We start from the raw sequence: 18,794 nt of genomic DNA, 5'->3' as shown, positions 1-18,794 counted from the left end.
ACGCTGCTGCTGTTAACTGCTCCAGGACACCAGCCACCTTCCGCCTGCAACCTGGCCATGGGTTGGGGAGAGGAGATGCAGGGTGGAACTGCCCCCGGGACTGCCGTGATTTTGCACTGCAGTTGGAGGGTGATGGGGGGGTAATGCCCTCCAGGTCCCCAACTCTGCCCATAGGCTCAGGGCTTCTGCCCCACAGGGAGCACCAGGGCCAATTTCCTTCCCTGCAAGGTTCTTGGGGTGGCTCAGCATGTCTTGCTCCTTATATAGGGTTAGTAGTAAAACCTCAGTCTAACCCTATATGTGGGCCCCATATTGAAATCTTTACTTGGAGACAGGTTCCACCACCTTTATTCGTGTTAAATAGTATGTTACCTGGCATTGGCAACTAATCAAGTAGTTTTACTATTGGAATAAAGTTTGTAGAACTGGCCCTTTAATTTTACTCCACCCTTACTCAGGCGCAACTCTCACTGACTTCAGTGAGAGTTTTGTCTAAATAGGGATTGAGTAAATACTGAATAAGGACCTACAAATTTGGGTCTGGATTCATAAGTGACCCATAGTTTTGCATTTAATCAATTCTGCTTTAGCTGTAGCTCAAGATCATTTTATAAAATACATTCGCCTTAAGAAATAGACACAAGAGCAAGTGGCACAAGAGAAGGTTAAATTCAGAAAAAAACATTTATTGGTAGACATTAAGGGGCTTACCTTTCATCACACTTTACTGCAATTACATTATCTGTCCCAATTCCAAGGACCGCTGCAGCTTTCTTTATTGAATAATGGCTCTTAAAATATATATATATAAAAAGTTTATAAGGGAGTTTTGTTAGATACATTGGTGTATACAAAGTACATACGATATATGGATGGCACCATTATTTTTTCTGCCCTAGAGAAATATTAAATACATTATGGTTCAGGTGTTGTGATGACATATAAGAGTATAATAATGGGCATGTTGAAATTTCCAAGAGTCCATCAAATCCTGCCTAACACTGGTCAAAACCAAATATTTCAAAAAGAGGCTTACCCCTCCCATAATGCTCCTAATTGTGCAATATTGTGCTTAGCTGTATAAGGAGTTTACTTCCTGATCCCATGTGGAGATAATTATTTGCCCTGACGACAGATAGTCTGTACATTTTAAAATCCTAGCTAGTGTCATTAGACTAAGCAACTATTCTCAGTAAGACAAAGAAAGCAAAAAAGCTTTAGGAATGTGTACAATATGCTTGAGATTATTTATTAGATTTATGGCAATTATGTTAATCAGTAGGAAATTCATGTGCCTATATGATCATTGATTATTTAAGGGCAGGTCTACGCTACCAGCCTGAATCGGTGGGTAGAAATCGATCTCTCGGGGATCGAATTATCGCGTCTCATTGGGACGCGACAATCGATCCCCGAATCGACGCTTCTACTCCACCAGCGGAGGTAGGAGTAAGCGCCGTCGACGAGGGAGCCGCGGAGGTTGATTTGCCGCCGTCCTCACAGCGGGATAAGTCGGCTCTGATACATCGAATTCAGTTACGCTATTCGTGTAGCTGAATTTGCGTATCTTAAATCGACCCCCCCCCATAGTGAGGATGTAACCTAAGTTACAGGTTGCATGGTAAATATATTTAATTACAGGGTAAATAGTGGGTTATTTTTGCACTATTTTGCATCTTGACCTCAAGTTTACTATTAAAAAGGAACTACAAATCTGCATCAACATACAACTATGATGATAAATAGCATTTGGAATTTCACATGTCCCATTTTTTGCATAATATTTCTGCATTATTAAATAAAGGTTTAAAAATAATCTAGATTGTCCTCTGTTAACATCCATGTAAGAGATTATTTTTATGAAAAAAATAAATTAGATTTTAAAAAACACTGAAAGCTCTACTGATTTCACTCTGTACATCCACAGCAGCAGAGTGAACAACTTTTGCAACTGTGGAACATTCCACCGTGAAATAACACAAAGCCACACCTGAGTAACCAACATCAATATTCTGCTTTTACATTATGCCTCAGTTCCATAAGCAATGGTGTAAATATAAATATAGTTGAAGTTTCATACTATGCATGTACAATGACAACATTCAAACTCTTATTTTTAAATTGTATATATGCACATTTGTCTGCAGACTAGTCAGGGAAGAGTAGGCACCTGAGGCCTGATCCATTGAGGTCCATGGAAACACTTCCATTGACATCAATCATCAGACCCCTAGAAAGTTTCACTTGGAAAAGTGCCACTGTTTTTGAGTTATACAGAGGGGAGCGGGGGAATTCCAAGGGCCAGATTGTGACTTGTACAATGCACCTGCATAAGGGAGTAGGAAGGAGTGAACTTCTTCCAGATATCACCTGGGTGTGAAATCTGAACCTTGTGTATGCACATAGCAGTGAATGGGTGCTGTTTGTCCAGTTACTTGCCCATCCTCACACCAAAAGCAGTGGGTTGGAATAGGTAAGGCCGTGGCTCCATCACCCCAAAGTGCCAGTGCAGGGAGTGTGATAACTTACTGCTGGTGCAGGTCAGCAGGAAATTACTATCCCTTCCTCTAAAGCTAGAGGATAACAGGGGAGGAACTGTGACTCAGAGATACATTTCTGAGTCACAATGGCTATGTCCACACTGCAATTAGATACCCCCAGCTGGCCTATACCAAATGACTAGGGCTTGAAGGGCTGGTTAATTGCAGTGTAGATATTTGGGCTCAGTCTGCAGCTCGAACTCTGGGACCCTCCCACTACACATGAGCCAGCTGGGGGGGGGGGTTAATTGCTGCGTAGACATACCCAGTGATTTCCAGGGCTAGTCCTGGTGCAGCTTACACCACACCACTTATGCAGGGCTGTGCCTAAAGTCATAAGAGGGGATTTTCAAAAGAGCCTGTGTGACTTAGAACATAAAAACAAGCACTAGTTACTTGCAATGGGACAGGTGCTCCTAAATCATGTAGGCACTTTTGAAAATCTCACTCAAACTTTCTCCAGAAATATTTCATTTCATTTTCAGCTAATTTATTTCCATAGTCTGAATATTTAAATACTGATTTTCAAGATTCAGTACCGAATCTAGCAGAGACAAGCTACTGATTATAATTCTGTACTTACATGTTCAGAAACAAACAGTGAAATGTGTGGAAGTGCTGCCATGCCTTTGGTTTTAATCTCAGGAAACCGCTTATAACGAGCCACTAGAACACTGTAGAGGTTTGAGATGGTCCCACCTAACAGCATGGAAGGGAAACAAATATTTCTATTTTGGTTTGAATAGCTTATTCCTACTGGGAATTTAAATTTTACATCATTGCATCATAGGGCCAGATTCTCAACTGGTATAAATTAGCATACCTCCATTGGCTTAATTTTGATTCCTTAATGCAACAATTTGCAATTCACCAGCTGACTGCCCATTTTGACTGCAGGATATGTGTATAGAATACCAGTCAAATCTTGGCCACAGAATTTTCTCCCCACCATTTAATCCCTTGTGCACTTCTCCAGCCTTCCACTGATTTGATAAGATTTGCCATTGGGAGTCCCAGCTTGTTGGAACTCTTAAGGTTCATGCTTGTCAGGCAAATTTGATTGCAAGTCTCCTTTTCTTTTCCCCAACCCACCATGTCCCAGTCCCTAACAGAAACAGAGGGAATTAAGGAGCTTGATTCAGAATTATCAGATTCTGATTTCTGAGAGGTTCATTTCTTTCTCTATTCTTATTGTATCGTTACACCAGAAGGTACTTTCTGATAATTAGCTTGATGTAAAATTGAATTCTGAGAAGCTTTGTGGATTTTTATTCTGAGAAAGTTTTCATTGCAGTAATCTTCTTCTTCTTTATCCTGTCATTTTTTTATTTACATGATTGCTATTAACAATATTTTGAAATTATAAATAATGTTTTAAATAATTTAACCATATTATTGAAAACTGCAAAAAAGTTCAATTCAAGTTTGCTTTTAGATTAAAGGGAAGGTTCAAGTTGCTGCCTATTTTATTTAAGCTACTTTGCTGATCCCTAAAACAAACCTAGTGCAGTTTTCATACAGAGCCTGATCCAAAAGTGAGTGAACTTAATGGAAAGGCTCTCACTGATTTGCTTGGGCTTCAGATCAGGCCCATAGCAAGAGTAATTTCCTGTCTACTTACCAGGAGAAAATATACCATCTGCTTCCATTTCTCCCCATCCAACCATTTCATGCATTTTCTTGAGAAGGATCTCCTCCATGACAACGAACACTGGAGCTATTTCATATGTAAACCTAAAATATGTTTTAAAAAAATAGCAACAGGCTGTTTTCTGAAATGTATTTCTATTACACAAAATAGGCACAAAAGTAATTGAGACAACTTGATTTAGTAGTGATATAAGGGGTGAGATTAGACTAGTGGCCTCCTTTCCTTTTTTCTTCCCCATTACCTTCTTCTTTCTCATCCCACATAATATCCATTATCTGACTATACATTTTGAATGCGAAAATGTTCAGAGAGGATATGTTTTATCTACCCTGAGATTGTATTTAAAAAGTATAAACATTAGCCAGTTCTCCTCAAGTCTCTCATAAAAAAAAAAGTTATTTTGCAAGTTACTATGGTGTGAAACTGAAATACCTATCATTTTACAGACCCGTCTTTTCTACATTTGCCTTAAATCAGTGGGGAATGCCATATTTAATGTTCTTCCCAAATTCTAGAAAGCAATATGCTGTGGGTGTTACTAAACACTCAACATGTGCCATTCTGCAGCAATTGTGTTTTCCTGCTAAGCACAGAAGGATACTGTGATTACTGTAGATACCAGAGGTGGCAAAAGTAGACTCCTTAATTGTGCCCACTGAATCTAGAAATGATGTTCTAGATTCTGTCTCACTTACATCTGTGTAACTGTTGACTTCACTGGATTTATTTGTTGTTTGCACTGGGATGGCCCTAAAAATCACAGCTCAGCTGATTAAAATAGTCCAACATTTCAGAGTCATTCCTCAAGTGAATTTTGCTTGAAACTATAACATGAGACAATGTTACACTGTCTGTTTATTACTACAGCATCTCTCAGGTGTGCTTTCTAATATGATGTCCTGGGCACCGAGTGAGGCAAAGCATTTAGAAGATTCCCAAAGAACCATGTATAGATGTAGAGCCACATCATGGCCCTATTAGATACTGGGGAGCTGCTGAGGTGGAGAGCTAAAGGAAGGTATTTGTAGATGGAGTTGGAGAAGGCTCTCAAACCAAAGTGACCAGATTGTGTGCAGACAGACAAGAAGCCAGTGTTATAAGAGCAGACAAAGAACTAGAGAGAGACATAAAGTCCGCTTATTACACACACGCTCTCACCCTAATTCAAATATCTACATGACTCCAAACCAATTTAAAAAGTCCATTCCCAAAACTTCCTAGTCACTCATGTGAGCATTTGTATGGACTCTTAAAAATACAAAGGAAAGGAGGAAGAGCTAGCATTGACTAAATTTAGGAGTGATGCAGTGATTTTTATCTGGAAAAATGGAATTACCTACCAAGCTAAAATAACCCCAAACACTGTACTGTTTCCTGACTGACATATTAGTCAGTCGCTTTGTGTGGCTAATACTGCTCTGTAATACAAGGGAAAGATATGAATGTTTACTAGGCAGTTAGTGAATGAAGGTAACTATCAGAGCATGACATTATGACTGTATCATAGCAAATAAAAATTGAAGGTGTAGCTATTTTCTGTTCTCCCTTTGACTGAAACTACTTAGAATTGTACTGCTCTCCAGCACATATTTTTATGTTCTATTCTTTCTTAGAATTGTATTTAGTTAAAAAATATGGTTATAGCTAATCTGGTGGTGTAGCTACACTATTCACTATAGACCTATTAGACCTCCAGCTAAAACAGAAACAATTTTGATTGAGCCAAAAAACTATACCAAGACAGCTCTTAAATTTAGTTCAAAATGTCCAGGTGAAAGACTATAATCTGCAGCAACCAGCCAGGATAATTTTACCAAACTACTCACAGCTGTCTATGCAGTTTCCACTCAAGCATCTCCATAAAGACCCCAGCTTTGTTGTAATAGAAAACAATAGCAGGAATTTACTTTGGTTGAAAGAAATCTGTGGCTTACATTTAAAAAAAAAAAAAAAAAAAAAAACCTAAACCTGCAGCCAGAGTTTTACATGCCTATTTTTAACCTGTGCAATGCTCCGTGCATGAAAAAGTTTGACTGAAGTACAAAAATGTAGGCTAATGAATGTAAACTATATTTGCATTCCAGACTGTCAAAGTGACAAGCCAGTTAATAATACATTAGTGCTTGACTAGGCCCTGATCCAGCAAAACACTTAAGCACATATTTAACCACATAACTAGTACCCTTCTGGTTGGGCTACTCACATAGGTAACGTTAGGGAAAGGTAAGTGTTTTTGTCCATAGTGTTTTTCCTAGGTAGATCTGAAAGTACTTTCCAAAAATGGGTAAGCATTATCATCCCCATTTTTTAGACTATCAAATACATAAATTCTGCTGTATGTGAATTAATATATCTCTAAGCTGAAAAGGGTTAAGATGTTATGGTACACTGACATTCTGCACACTTTCTCCAGCTAATCTTTCCTATGGGGTTATACAATGCATGTTTTTCTGAAATGTCTCCAAAGAGATGTGTTCCAATGTTCTTGTGGATGGTAAAAATCTGCTAAGACATTTGAATTGGGAAATAGGGACAGAAATACAGTGTGGCTGAAAGCTGTTTAGGTGCAGCATTGCTCATCTCTGTGGACACTAGTCTCTATTCCAGTGTCTTTAATAATGTTGTCCTTTTAGAAAAGAAAAGTTTGATTATTTTTCCCCATTACATTATAAACTGCACTGAGTGGCATCCCTTAGAATGTATGAATGGAAATTATGGATGTAAGATATTTGGTTTTAGGCACATGGAAGGTACATTGGCTAACTCTATCACCTCCATTCTTCCTTTCTATTCTCCCTACAGTCAGTCTCTATGAGGTGCTCCCCTCTTTGGCTTTGTGATGTCTTTTCAGTAAATACATGCATTTTATGGCTTAAACCTAGTACTTTTCAACTTCTCCTGCCTACCAAGACCACAAAGTCTACTCCACATATTCTCCACAGATAAAGCATCTTCAAGAATCCCCTCAAGGCTTCTGCTTCCACCTCCCATTCTCAAAAATGATCTGAACAAAACTTTTTTTGTCAAAACTTTTTTTTAACATGAAAAATGATTATTCAAACTAAATTAATTTTCATCTTGGTCCAAATTTTTGTAAAAAGAAATAGAAACTGATTTTTTTTTATATGCTGAAAACTGGTGTTGTTTTTTTAAACCAAAATAGTTTTTTAACAGATTTTTATTTGGGGGAAATGATTTTTTGTTGAAAAAAACCTAAACTTCCTCCATCCACAGAAAATTTGTGGGGCAGGGGATAGAATTTTTCAAAATTAATTGTGGAAAATACATATATATTTCAGTCAACTCCGCTAGATCCTTTATCCCTTCCAGGAAGCATCCAGTTCTTGAATACACTTTCTTAGCCAAGTCTCTCACTCTCTCTTTCTCTCTCTGCCTGTCCTTATCTCAAACACCCGCCCTTAATCATTTACACTCCTTGCGGAGTAATATACAAAATTCTTACTAGGATTATTAAATGCTATCAACAAAATTAAAACAAATTAGAGTTTTAAAAGTTCAGTATAATTGTTACAAAGTCTTATTTTACTGGAAAACATGTGGCCAAATCTCCAAGATCAAAGTCTTGGAAGTATATGGATCAAATGTTCCAAAAATCGCTTCTTAGTTTGCAGCTGCAACTTGATGCACTAAGTTTTGTCTATGCAGTTTTTCCACTCCCAACATTTAGCATGCTCAATCCTTGTATTTGCATTTATAAATCAGGGAGTTGAGCATCTAATTACCCATGATGCATGTGGTGCCAATTTAAGGTTTTGTGTTCACTAAGATGTCTTGGATGTATCAAAAGTATTTGAGGGTGCAGAATTGCACATGCCAATCCTGAAGTCTGGTTTGAGATTCCTTTGAAAATATGGCAGCATGTGCCAAAATATTCATTTTGGCCATTCAGTCCTACAAGTTTCACAAAAAAAGGAAGATTTTGCTGTGTTATGGTTATGCTGAACATTTTGCATATACTTAATTTCTTTGTGTTTTATTTCAGAAATTCTTCTAGTGAAAATCTGAGAGCTCTGAAATTTTGTTATATTTTATGTTTAATTATAATAGAATCAATCAGTTTTAACTTGCGGTTGGGATTTCCTGGGAACCCCTCTGGTAGAGGCTGTGGCAGAGAATCAGTTCATCCTTTGGTTGACCTAGCCATGTTCTCTCCTCAGCAGTCATTTTGGGGCTATATCGGTCAGCTATGAGCTCCCTAGTGGAGCAGGGGATGTGTGCAGTCTGTCTCCTGCAGTCCCTCTCTGGGAATTTTCCAACATCAGGGGCCTTACACCCTTGGTCACATGGATGTAACTTGGGACTGAATCTAGTCCTGTAACATAAACAGGGATGTTAGTGATTTTGAGTTCCCATTGTTCGGTACTGATGTGTCTTTCAAGTGAACCCTGTTATTCCCTCTACTCAGTACATCTGTGTATGTTTTGCCCCAAAATAAACCTGGATCATTATTAGCTGCTCTTAAGTTAAATTAATTGGCTCATAGTTTTAAGACTGCTGTCCGGAGTATGTTCTACTTGAAAACAACCAGTGAGTTTACATCCAGTGCAGGCTCCTGAACAGCCATTGTCACTTTGCTGTACATCATGGTTTATCTACCTTGGTTGCCTGTAGTGCACAGATTCCTGCTACCTAGCCAACACTATTTATGCAAGCGTTCACACATTTGTTTAAAAAATGGGAAGTCTGTGCTTGCTTGTTTTCAGATAGGTACTTTGCAGTCTAGAAAAGTAGTAAAAAGTGGCTGGCTTTTGTTAACTTGTAACCAAAGACTGGGATTTACAGTACATACATGTTTGTATTTGCAGTAGCTGACAGCCATTCACCAGCTAGTCCAACAATGTCAAGGCCACTGGAGAGTTGGTTGAAGTAGCGAGGATGTCCTAAAATGAAATAAAAATAAACCAGAATCTGTGTAAGAGATAGAAATACATTGTTCTTCAGCTCAGTCCCCAGTTAACTTGTGTTGATAAGGACAGTGAAATCAGTATGGAGAATAAGAAAGTGTGTCTCTTTATGCTAATGTTGGGGAAAGAAGCCTTCCTTAAAAATGGGTATGAAGTAAAACATAGGACATTCAAGTCTTTATTGAGCAAATTAATTAAACTACATTTTCCAATTAAGTAGCTTATTTTCTACTAACACCAGAATTCAAATCATTCAAGACAACTGGTTCCTTATATTGGAATGTGGGTAACATTTTCAAAAGCATTTAGGTCAATAAGATTTATGTGCTTTAGAGCATTTTTCCATTTGAGATCAAAACCCTTTTACTATTCTGAACCAACTGTCTCTAAATCTAAGGATATTTTTGAACCCAATGTGCTATCCCTTAAACCTTTGTACATGCCAAGTCAATTCACATCTAAAAAGGCGTTAAAAATAAATATACACAGTTGGAAAAGTTGTCTAAATATTTTAGAAACCTCCCTAGTGTCATGCACTGCAAAGGGGAAAGAGAACAGAAAAACAAACAAAAATACTCAGCCCTATCTAAAATGTTGTCAGTTCCTGTACACAATTCTCTTTAATGAATAATTACATTAAATTATTTAAATAAAGAATTACATTAGTGAATAGTTCATGAAAGTGTTAACTGGTTCTCTTGAGGAAGTGAATTCTCACCCCTTATTTCTTACTGTATCAAAACAAGTTGAGAGCAGAACAATATGCACACTCCACTGGAAATACAGGATAAGGAAAAAAATATTTAACGAGTTGTATGAATCTGGCAAAATGAAGAGTCCTGGACAAATTGATTCCAGTATGGAGAAATGTCAGATCCCTAAACAATGATATATATGCCTGTGAAGATATGAGACAGATACATTTTTGCTGTGGGGGACACTACGTTACCTGTTTTAACTCCATATTTTAAGGTATCCCTACAGTCAACAAGTATCTGTTCCAAAGGCTCTGGCTGATCACGCAGCTCCAAACTGAACCCTTCCAAGCCTTCCAGAAGCTGATGGGGGTAATGAAAGTCCAGAACTTTGCTCTTCCCGTCATAGGTTTTTTTAATATAATTCAGGAGAATTTCTACCACTTCAAGCAGGAACTGATCTGTGAATTCCTCACCATTCCTAGTAGGCAACAAGTCTAGGAAGAAATCAAGGGAACATCAGTGTAATGTTAACAAGTACTCAGGAGTCAGGTTGGTTGGAGACACGACACACTGCTTTTATAGACTTCACAAATGCTCTGTTCAGTCTCACCCTGCACAGGCTTCTGGGAATATCCAGTTTCCACTGAACATGCTCAGAAGTTTACTCTAGTTGCTTCCATCATTGTAACACGTTGTGGTGTTCAGTGATCATTCAGACCCAGATCCTCCAAGGTATTTAAGAGCCTTATTGCCAATGGAAGTCTTAACTGTTCATTTTGAGGAAGTGAATCCTCACCACACTGGAAAATCAGTGGGAGTTAAGCTCCTAAATTCCTTTGAGGATGTGGGCTTAAGTGCATAAGGTGCTTGGAAAAGATCTGCTTTATTCGGTTACCAGTTCCAACCAACTGTGCATAACAACAACAACATGAACTTCTGCAGCGTCCCACCCAGACTCTTTTTCTAGGAAGCTCAGCCCTTAAAGGCACAGTTCCCATTATCATATTACTTATCCCTACTATTATCATGTAAGGGCTTAGCACATTAACCCTCCTGTAGCATTCACAATATGTTGCACTTCTGTAGCACCTTTCATGTGCGGAGCTCAGAACATAGATGCAGATAGTGGGGAAACAGGCATTTTGCTCAGTGACCCAACTCTCTCACAGGGTGTTGAAGGGCCAATTCAGACTGGAAGAGGCTAGAAGGGCAGGGATAATTTCCTACTGGTACAGAAAGGAGATTTACTATGCTACTGTTTTCAGTTTGATTCTCAGAACCTGAAGACCACAGCTCCCTCTCAGTCTACTAGTGACAATGCAATTGATAGGATCAAAATTTCACTCATCCTCTTCCCACTAGAAAGGAGGGGCAAGATCATCCATAAATCCTTGGGTCTCTGCCTCACCACCATGATGAAAATACCCTTTGAATCCATTCCCTTGTACTCAGTGGCCTGCGAAGTAGGAAGAGAGAAACTCCTAGGTCTTCACTGAGCATGAGCAAAAATCCTAATGGCTTAGCTACCCCTCCTCTGGTCTATAGGTACAGGCTACAGGAACCCTTGGTTCCTCCTCAGGGTGCATGTGTGTGTGGTAGGGTTGCCAGGCATCTAGTTTTCAACCGGAACACCCGGTCAAAAAGTGACCCTGGCGGCTCCGGTCAGCACCACCAATCGGGCTATTAAAAGTCCAGTCGGCAGTGTTGCGAGTCTAAAGGAGGCTAGTCCCTACCTGTCCTGGCATCACGCGCTGCCCCCCGGCCTGAGCACTGGCTCTGTACTCCCATTGGCCGGCAACCACAGCCAATGGGAGCTGAGGGGGACGGTGCCTGCGGGCGAGAACAGTGCGCGGAGTGTCCTGGCCCCCCTGCCTAGGAGCCAGACCTGCTGGCCACTTCCAGGGCCCAGCACAGAGTCAGGATAGGCAGGGAGCCTGCCTTAGTCCTGCTGTGCCATTGACCGGGAGCCGCCCGAGGTAAACTCATGCCCCAACACAGAGCCCCAACCCGCTGCCCCAGCCCTGAGCCCCCCCAAACTCAGAGCCCCCTCCCGCACCCCAAACCCCTCATCCCCAGCCCCTCCCCAGAGCCTACACCCCCAGCAAAGAGCCCGTACCCCCTCCTGCACCCCAAGCCCCTGCCTCAACCTGAAGCCCCCTCTTGCACTCTGAATGCCTCGGCCCCACCCCCAGCCTGGACCCACCTCCTGCACCCCAAACCCCTCATCCCCATCCCCACCCCAGAATCCACACCCTCAACCCCGTGCCTCAACCCGCAGCCCCCTCCCACACTCTGAATCCCTCAGCCCCACCCCCGAGCCTGGAGCCCCTTTCTGCATTCCAAACCTCTCATCCCCAACTCCACCTGGAGCCCTCACCCCCTCCTGCACCCCAACTTCCTGCCCCAGCCTGGATCCTCCTCCTGAACCCCTAATTTTTGGCCCCACCCCAGAGTCTGTATCCCTAGTTAGAGTCCTAACTCCCTCCCACACCCAAACCTCCTGCCCCAGCCCTGTGACAGTGAGTGAGGGTGGGGGAGAGCAAGCCACCGAGGGAGGGGGAGAGATTAGGGGGGCGGGCCTAGGGGAAGGGGTGGGTGGGGTGGGTCTCGGGGAAGGGGCAGGGCTAGGGTGTTCAGCTTTGCGCGATTAGAAAATTGGCAAACCTAGTGTGTATGTGGGGAGAAATTGCTGGTTCTTGGCCTATCAATCTATGGAGGGTGGGAAAAAAAGTGGGGGGACTTCTACTACCAGTTTTGCCTGCTGGCTTTATTTAGGAGATTTGTTACCAGATTTATGAAGATTAGAGAGAATGAGGAATAGAGAGGGAGAGATTGGGAACAGAGAAAAGAGGACACTTCATCTTCATTGTCCTCTATCTTTCCCCATTGGTCATATAAAATGTGGTCATCAAGCTGAACCATGACACATCTCCACAACAGGCTGTTTAGAAACAGGGAATCTTCCCAAGAGAAACACCAGACAGAATTTTTTGACAACAAAAGGAACAATTATAGAAAGAGTTGGTTGTTCTGTTGTTTCGTTTTTTTATGTCACACTTACCCGATGCATAGATATTTGAAAAATTAGCCACAAGGATCTCAGCGTTAGTATCCTTTTCCTTTTCTTCACATTCTCCCTGAAAGCTAGAGATATGTTTCTCTCTCAGCTGGGAAGGTTCAAGATGGACCCGTTCATCTGGGAAAATACCACCAGATTGAAAAAAGAAAATGGCTTTAAATGATTATTTGCAATATAGGAATTTCCAGACCAGATCAGACGATAGTCCATCCACTAGTCCAGTATTCAGTCTGTGACAGTTGCCAGAGTCACAGTTCCAGGGTAACTGCACCTGTATCCCCACTCCAAGGTCCACTCAAGGAGTGTCTAGTCAGTCATCATCAGCCCAGTAGGGGCCCTAGTAGGCCAAAGTCTTTCCAACTCTTCTGCAAGGCCTAGGGCCTCCTATTTGACAGAATATCCTGTCTATTTACTGGATCAGAAAGAAGACCCTAAGTAAGTTTAAATGCAGCCTTTTTGTATCATAAGCCCCTTCTTTGTCTGTTGATCTCTGGAAAACCCAGTTTGAACAAGTATACACGAGCCTTCCTAGGGGGTGGTACTTCTTTGAAGAATTAGCAAATTGAGTAATTCACCTTAATCCCCCTCACCCTCCCATACACTGTTTTTGGTTCCTGCCAGAATTGTGATAACCCTTCCTCACCCCAGAGTTACATACCATGCCTGGCCCACAATGATACATAAACCATTCATAAACTTGTATTGGCTTGCAATATCTGGCACAGCCATTACCAGGTGCTTCAGAGGAAAATACAAGAAGTCCAGAGAGGAAGTTTCCTCCTACAATAATCTCCATCAAATAGTGACTGGATTATTCTCTGCAACATTTATCCCTTATATTTTATGCTATCTAATAAAACTGGATTTTCTCGTTATCCTTATAAATGTCTAATCCTTTTCTGAACCCCACTAAGTCCTTGGGTTCAATAATATCTGATGACAAGGAGTTCCATGGGCCCCTTTACAAGTCTCTTTAAATCCCTCTTTCCACCATGCCCCTGTGTGATTTATCTGTGCCCCTATGTATATATTGTTCTGCCTATCTACTGTCAAGGATTGCACATTAACATAGAGCTTTACTCTTTCTAATACATATAGAATAGAGGAGGACACCCTTCCAAATCACCCTGGCTGCTTATCTTTTGGGGCCGACTTTGATACAATGGGATGGCTTGTTGGGATAATGTGCTAATCAACATGAGAAATGATCAAAATGTGGCCTCTAGCTATTTACCTACTATTTTTTTAAACATTTAACAAACATTTAACTTCCTTTGACAAACGGTTCATACAGCCCTTGAAACTATTACTTCTGGTCACCATAATTTCAAATTCTGACAGATGCCTACTTAACATATTTCCCATATTCCTGAGGTTTTCCTAAAGGAATCTCTAAAAGGCATTTCCAAAGTATCTAAATCCTTACGATGCATCCCACAGGTAAGATTCATATCAGGAGATCTGCCAGTGCAAGCCAAACAAAATAGTTGACTTCTGAAGGAATTTCCCTGGGGGAAAAAAAGGAGCCCACACGATTTAACCGGTTCTCTGACTATAAAGCTAACTTTTCTTTTGACTTCTGCCTGCACACACTCTGGAAAGAATCTGGACTTGGAGATGGATTTTAAAATCTGTTTGCCAATTAAGTGTGTCACAAGAGTTACTTTGACACATTTAACATCTTACTCAGGTAAATTGCCTCCACAGCTTGACAAGTTTGGGTGGACATGACTGTAACATAAGTAACAATTGTCACTGGACTAAGGCACTTATTTAATTTTTTTTAAAGTACAAAAGCTAAATCCTAGACTCTATTTCATTATCACATTGAGCTAATCCTTATAACAGCTATCCAAAGAGGCAATTAAATTAGAACAAACCTTATATTCATCAGATAGCCATCTGTTTAGTTTAATAAAAGGAGGTGCTTTCCTATTTTGGTTGTTGGACGGAAATGACTGATTTACCTAGGCTTTTATTAAATTACTTTTCTTTTATGTGATTTTGTGTTAATAACTGGGGAGAGCACAAAATACAAGGATCCATGTTTTGGGGGTTTTTTAAGATGGAAATAATTGAAGCAAATACACCTTCTTTTCTCTCATTGCCCTAGTGCAGTATGGTAGAGGCACAATGGGCACCACAGCTCTTGCTCACAGATGTTGGATCTCCTTTGCTCTCAGTGTTCTCTGCTTATGTTTTTCAAACAACAACATTAATACTAATAATCAGACATTTGCTTAAGCAGAACAGCAAAATCAAGGCAAAAAATACAACTTTGAAATGCTGTTGTTTACATGCAAAAAGAGGTCAACAGGTGTAGTCCTTGAAACCCATACACACGGTGTCCCTAAAATGGATATGGGAATTTCCTCCACTCACAAAGGCAATACAGACTGGTCATTGGGACTACAGGGAACAAATTAATATGAGCTGGACTGCACATAGTCACTGACTGGACAATCATCAGACAGTAATTTACAGTCATGCTGGAGGGAATTTTTAATTCTTGTTTTTTCTTTTCAGTTCATAAGCAGACTCTTGTTACTATTTTAATTCCGTGTTTCGTAATTAAACAAAGAAATTTACTTGCATCAAATACAGTTATAAGACTTGATATTTGAACAACAGCTTCTAATTTTGCAGTGCTGTTTTGCAGGCACAAATAACCGTCACATGTCTAACTGCACTATTGTGCCTAAAATTAGATAGTACCAGGTAAACAGCTAACAATTTATGTGTTCAAAATGCACCTGCAAAACTGAAGGCTGGGATGAGGCCTCTATTAAGGTTATGCCCAATACTGTACTCCTTACTCTGTTACTACCAATGCCTTATGATGTCATTTACCTGAATGAAGACTCATAAAATATAAACCTATCTGTATTTTGTTGAGTATTTTTTCACTTAAACCACAGCCTAAAGCCTAAAAGTAGCAGACATAATTTTACTTGTATAATTGACTGCTAAGTAACTATGCGGTGTTATTCTAGCCACGTCAATCCCAGGATATTAGTGAGACAAGTTTGGTGAGGTAACATCTTTTATTGGACCAACTTCTGTTGGTGTGAGAGACAAGCTTTTGAGCTTACACAGAGCTCTTCAAGTCTGGAAAACTTACTCGGAGTGCCACAGATAAATACAAGCTGGAATAGATAGTTTAGCATAAGTAATTATGCTTCACATTTCAAGGTGAAGTTGGCATAATTAAATCACTCCCAACAAGCAGTGGTAGCTATATCAGCGAGAGAGCATGTTCCGCCAACATAGAACTCTCCACACCAGCACTTCGGTTTGTGAAGCTTATGTCAGTCAGGGTTTTGTTTTTTTCACAACCCTGACCGACAAATGTTTTACCAACAAAAGTGCTAGTGTAGACATAGCCTCCATTTCCAAGACCTGAAGTTGAGCTCTGTGTAATCTCAAAAGTCTCTCTTGCCAACTGAAGCTGTTCCAATGAAAGATATTACCTCACCCACCTTGTCTTGCTAAGTAACTACAAAGATAACATCTTTTCCAGTGGGTGTCTAACAACATGCCAATTTTACTTATGATGGAAATGCACCAACTGTTCTAGTTAAACTAAAATAAGTATTAGCAATTATATAACTTCAATATCTGTAGTATTCCCTTGATAATTCCTATGCGTACAATATTTTAGGTGATACCAGGACTCCAACAAGTGCAGAATTTGCAGTGTTCAAACAGCAAATATTAGACATAATGAGAAAACAGCGTGTATATTTTCAGTCTGAATAACTGTTTCAACACTGCTAAAATCAAATCTTCATTTTAACTTAATTGAATAATATAACACCCTCTTGTTTTTCTGTTTATATTAATGTAGAATGATAAAAGGCCACTGTGTTCTGTTACTGAATCCTCCACAGGACTCAACTGTTCTCTCTAATGAATAAGAAAATATTAATGGGATTCCATTAGCTTTAAACTATGACTGTTCTCTTGACACAAGTCAAAGCAAAGCAGTTCAAAAGTCTGATCCATTCGCTTTTCTGTGTTTAACCAAATATCTCTCCATTGTTTATACCAGTACTGGGGAAAGGACTGTCTTTTTGTTTTGGTAATAGAGGATTAAGCTTTATATATTCTGTATGTATTTTTAGAAGATAGCTTTCTTCTTATACCCATTTTATATCAATGCAACTACCTTGGGTTCACAGAAGCTACTCCCAATTTGAACTGGTGCAAATGACACCAGAATCAGTTGCAGCAACTTTGACTCTGAATTTACGGGATATTTTCTCAGTACATATTTTGAATGTGATCATTAGTGTGGAATGGGCTGCTGTAGGGCATGATCTTCAGAAACACTCCTGATTTTTTCTTTTAAATATGATTAACAGCTAGACAACTAAAGAGAATGAATGTCAGGAGAGAAAGCAAAGATGCAGAGTATAAGCAGAGACTTGATGCTGATTTGTTCTCTTCGATAAGCAGTGAAGTTTAACATCCTAATGAACTGAACGCTAGTTTGGGAAAGAGTGGTGGAAATTGTTTGGTTTTACACCGTTTTGCCTCAACATACCAAGCATGTAATAGCTTTACAAAAAACTCCTCTCATTTTTACTATCCTTTCTTCAGACACAAAGACACTGCTAGTTACCAGCTTGCCCCTTCTCCCCTTTTTTGGCATCAAACTCCATCACCAAAATGTAATCATCCCTCTTCTACATTCTCTTCTTCCTCATCATTTCATTATATCACGTCAGACAGCTATAAATCAGACAATTAAAGACATGATTCTAACTCACTGAAGTCAGCTGGAGTCTTAACGTTGATCTCTAAGGGGTATGAAACAGACCAATATTTGTATTCTTTCCCAGGGCAGACTATGCAGGGATAGTTCCATATCCCTGTGTATAGTTAAAGTCATATCAAAGACCATCTCACTTTTTTAAATTGGTTACATAAACAAACTTTATTCTGATTTTTAAAATTTATAAATATAATTTCATATGAAGCCTTTCAGTGAAGAGATTATTTAATGTCATCTTTGAACTTACTTATCTTGTTAGCACCTGTCCTGAAATCCATGTCTATGCTTCTCTGAAGAACAGCACAGCACAGGAAAATGCCCTGAGTAATAAAAAGTACAATTTCGCAAAAAAACAACAACAAAATAAAACAAAAGCTTGTGTTCATCAAGCCTATGTGCAGCTGAACTGATTTGTCACAGATACAGATGTATCTAGTGTTTATATTCTTTCTTTCTATTGCTCAGAGTTTCTGGGCGTTCCTACTAGTTAAACTAAATGGGAGGGTAGGTATGATTTTTTTTTCTCTCTCTTTTTTTAAGTGGCTAGCACCAGTTTGTTTTTAAAGCAATAACCACCTTTTTCAAGGCTTCCTTAGAAACCTCTAATATAATTAAAGTAGTTTGTATGCCTACCAAAATTTCCCTTTAACATTTTCAACTACTTTGTGTATCTGTGGTCCAATCTTGAAAGGTGCTAAGTACCCTTAGCTTCCATTGACTTCAATAGGAATCAAGGGTGCTCAGGAACTTGTAGGATCAATTCCTTGCTCTGCTGGACTTATGCGACTCTCTTGTTGATTTTGCTGTGTGTGGGGGAAGAGAAACAGAAGCAATTGTGTGTGCAGTCCAGTATTAGTGCTGCCGTTGAAAATGGAATCTTTTTTTTTTTCACCTGAAAATGCTAACCTGTTACTCAGATGGGACCCTTCTCAACCATTTGCACTTCCTCCTTGTGGTTTCCTCTTTCTTCAACTCAAAAGCTTAGAACATGAGTTTCTCTTTTAAAATGGAGCAGAGAAAGACAGGACTTCCTATTCATCTTATTTGAAAGTGCTCTTGGTGCTTTGAAAAGCCTTTAATCTGACATAATTGAGGGCTTAAATCTTGCATTAATCTAGTCGGCC

The 18,794-nt window shown here is 39.8% G+C and overlaps 1 protein-coding gene across 1 annotated transcript in view; it reads right to left on the bottom strand.

Annotated features, from left to right (window-relative positions):
* The window catches only part of LOC117873065 (glutamate decarboxylase 1-like), a 101,934-nt gene that overhangs the window by 18,213 nt on the left and 64,927 nt on the right, over positions 1–18,794 (bottom strand). Inside the window, exons 3-9 of the mRNA XM_034762070.1 lie at positions 17,918–17,990; positions 12,876–13,010; positions 10,066–10,308; positions 9,002–9,092; positions 4,162–4,274; positions 3,124–3,239; positions 712–791 (exon numbers count right to left, since the gene is read on the bottom strand). Coding sequence (XP_034617961.1) covers positions 712–791; positions 3,124–3,239; positions 4,162–4,274; positions 9,002–9,092; positions 10,066–10,308; positions 12,876–13,010; positions 17,918–17,990 — 851 coding nt within the window. The remainder of the gene's footprint in view (positions 1–711; positions 792–3,123; positions 3,240–4,161; positions 4,275–9,001; positions 9,093–10,065; positions 10,309–12,875; positions 13,011–17,917; positions 17,991–18,794) is intronic.

Source organism: Trachemys scripta, chromosome 2, assembly GCF_013100865.1.
Source record: "Trachemys scripta elegans isolate TJP31775 chromosome 2, CAS_Tse_1.0, whole genome shotgun sequence".
Classification (NCBI taxonomy): domain Eukaryota; kingdom Metazoa; phylum Chordata; order Testudines; family Emydidae; genus Trachemys; species Trachemys scripta.
This window is presented reverse-complemented; position numbering and strand designations above follow the sequence as displayed.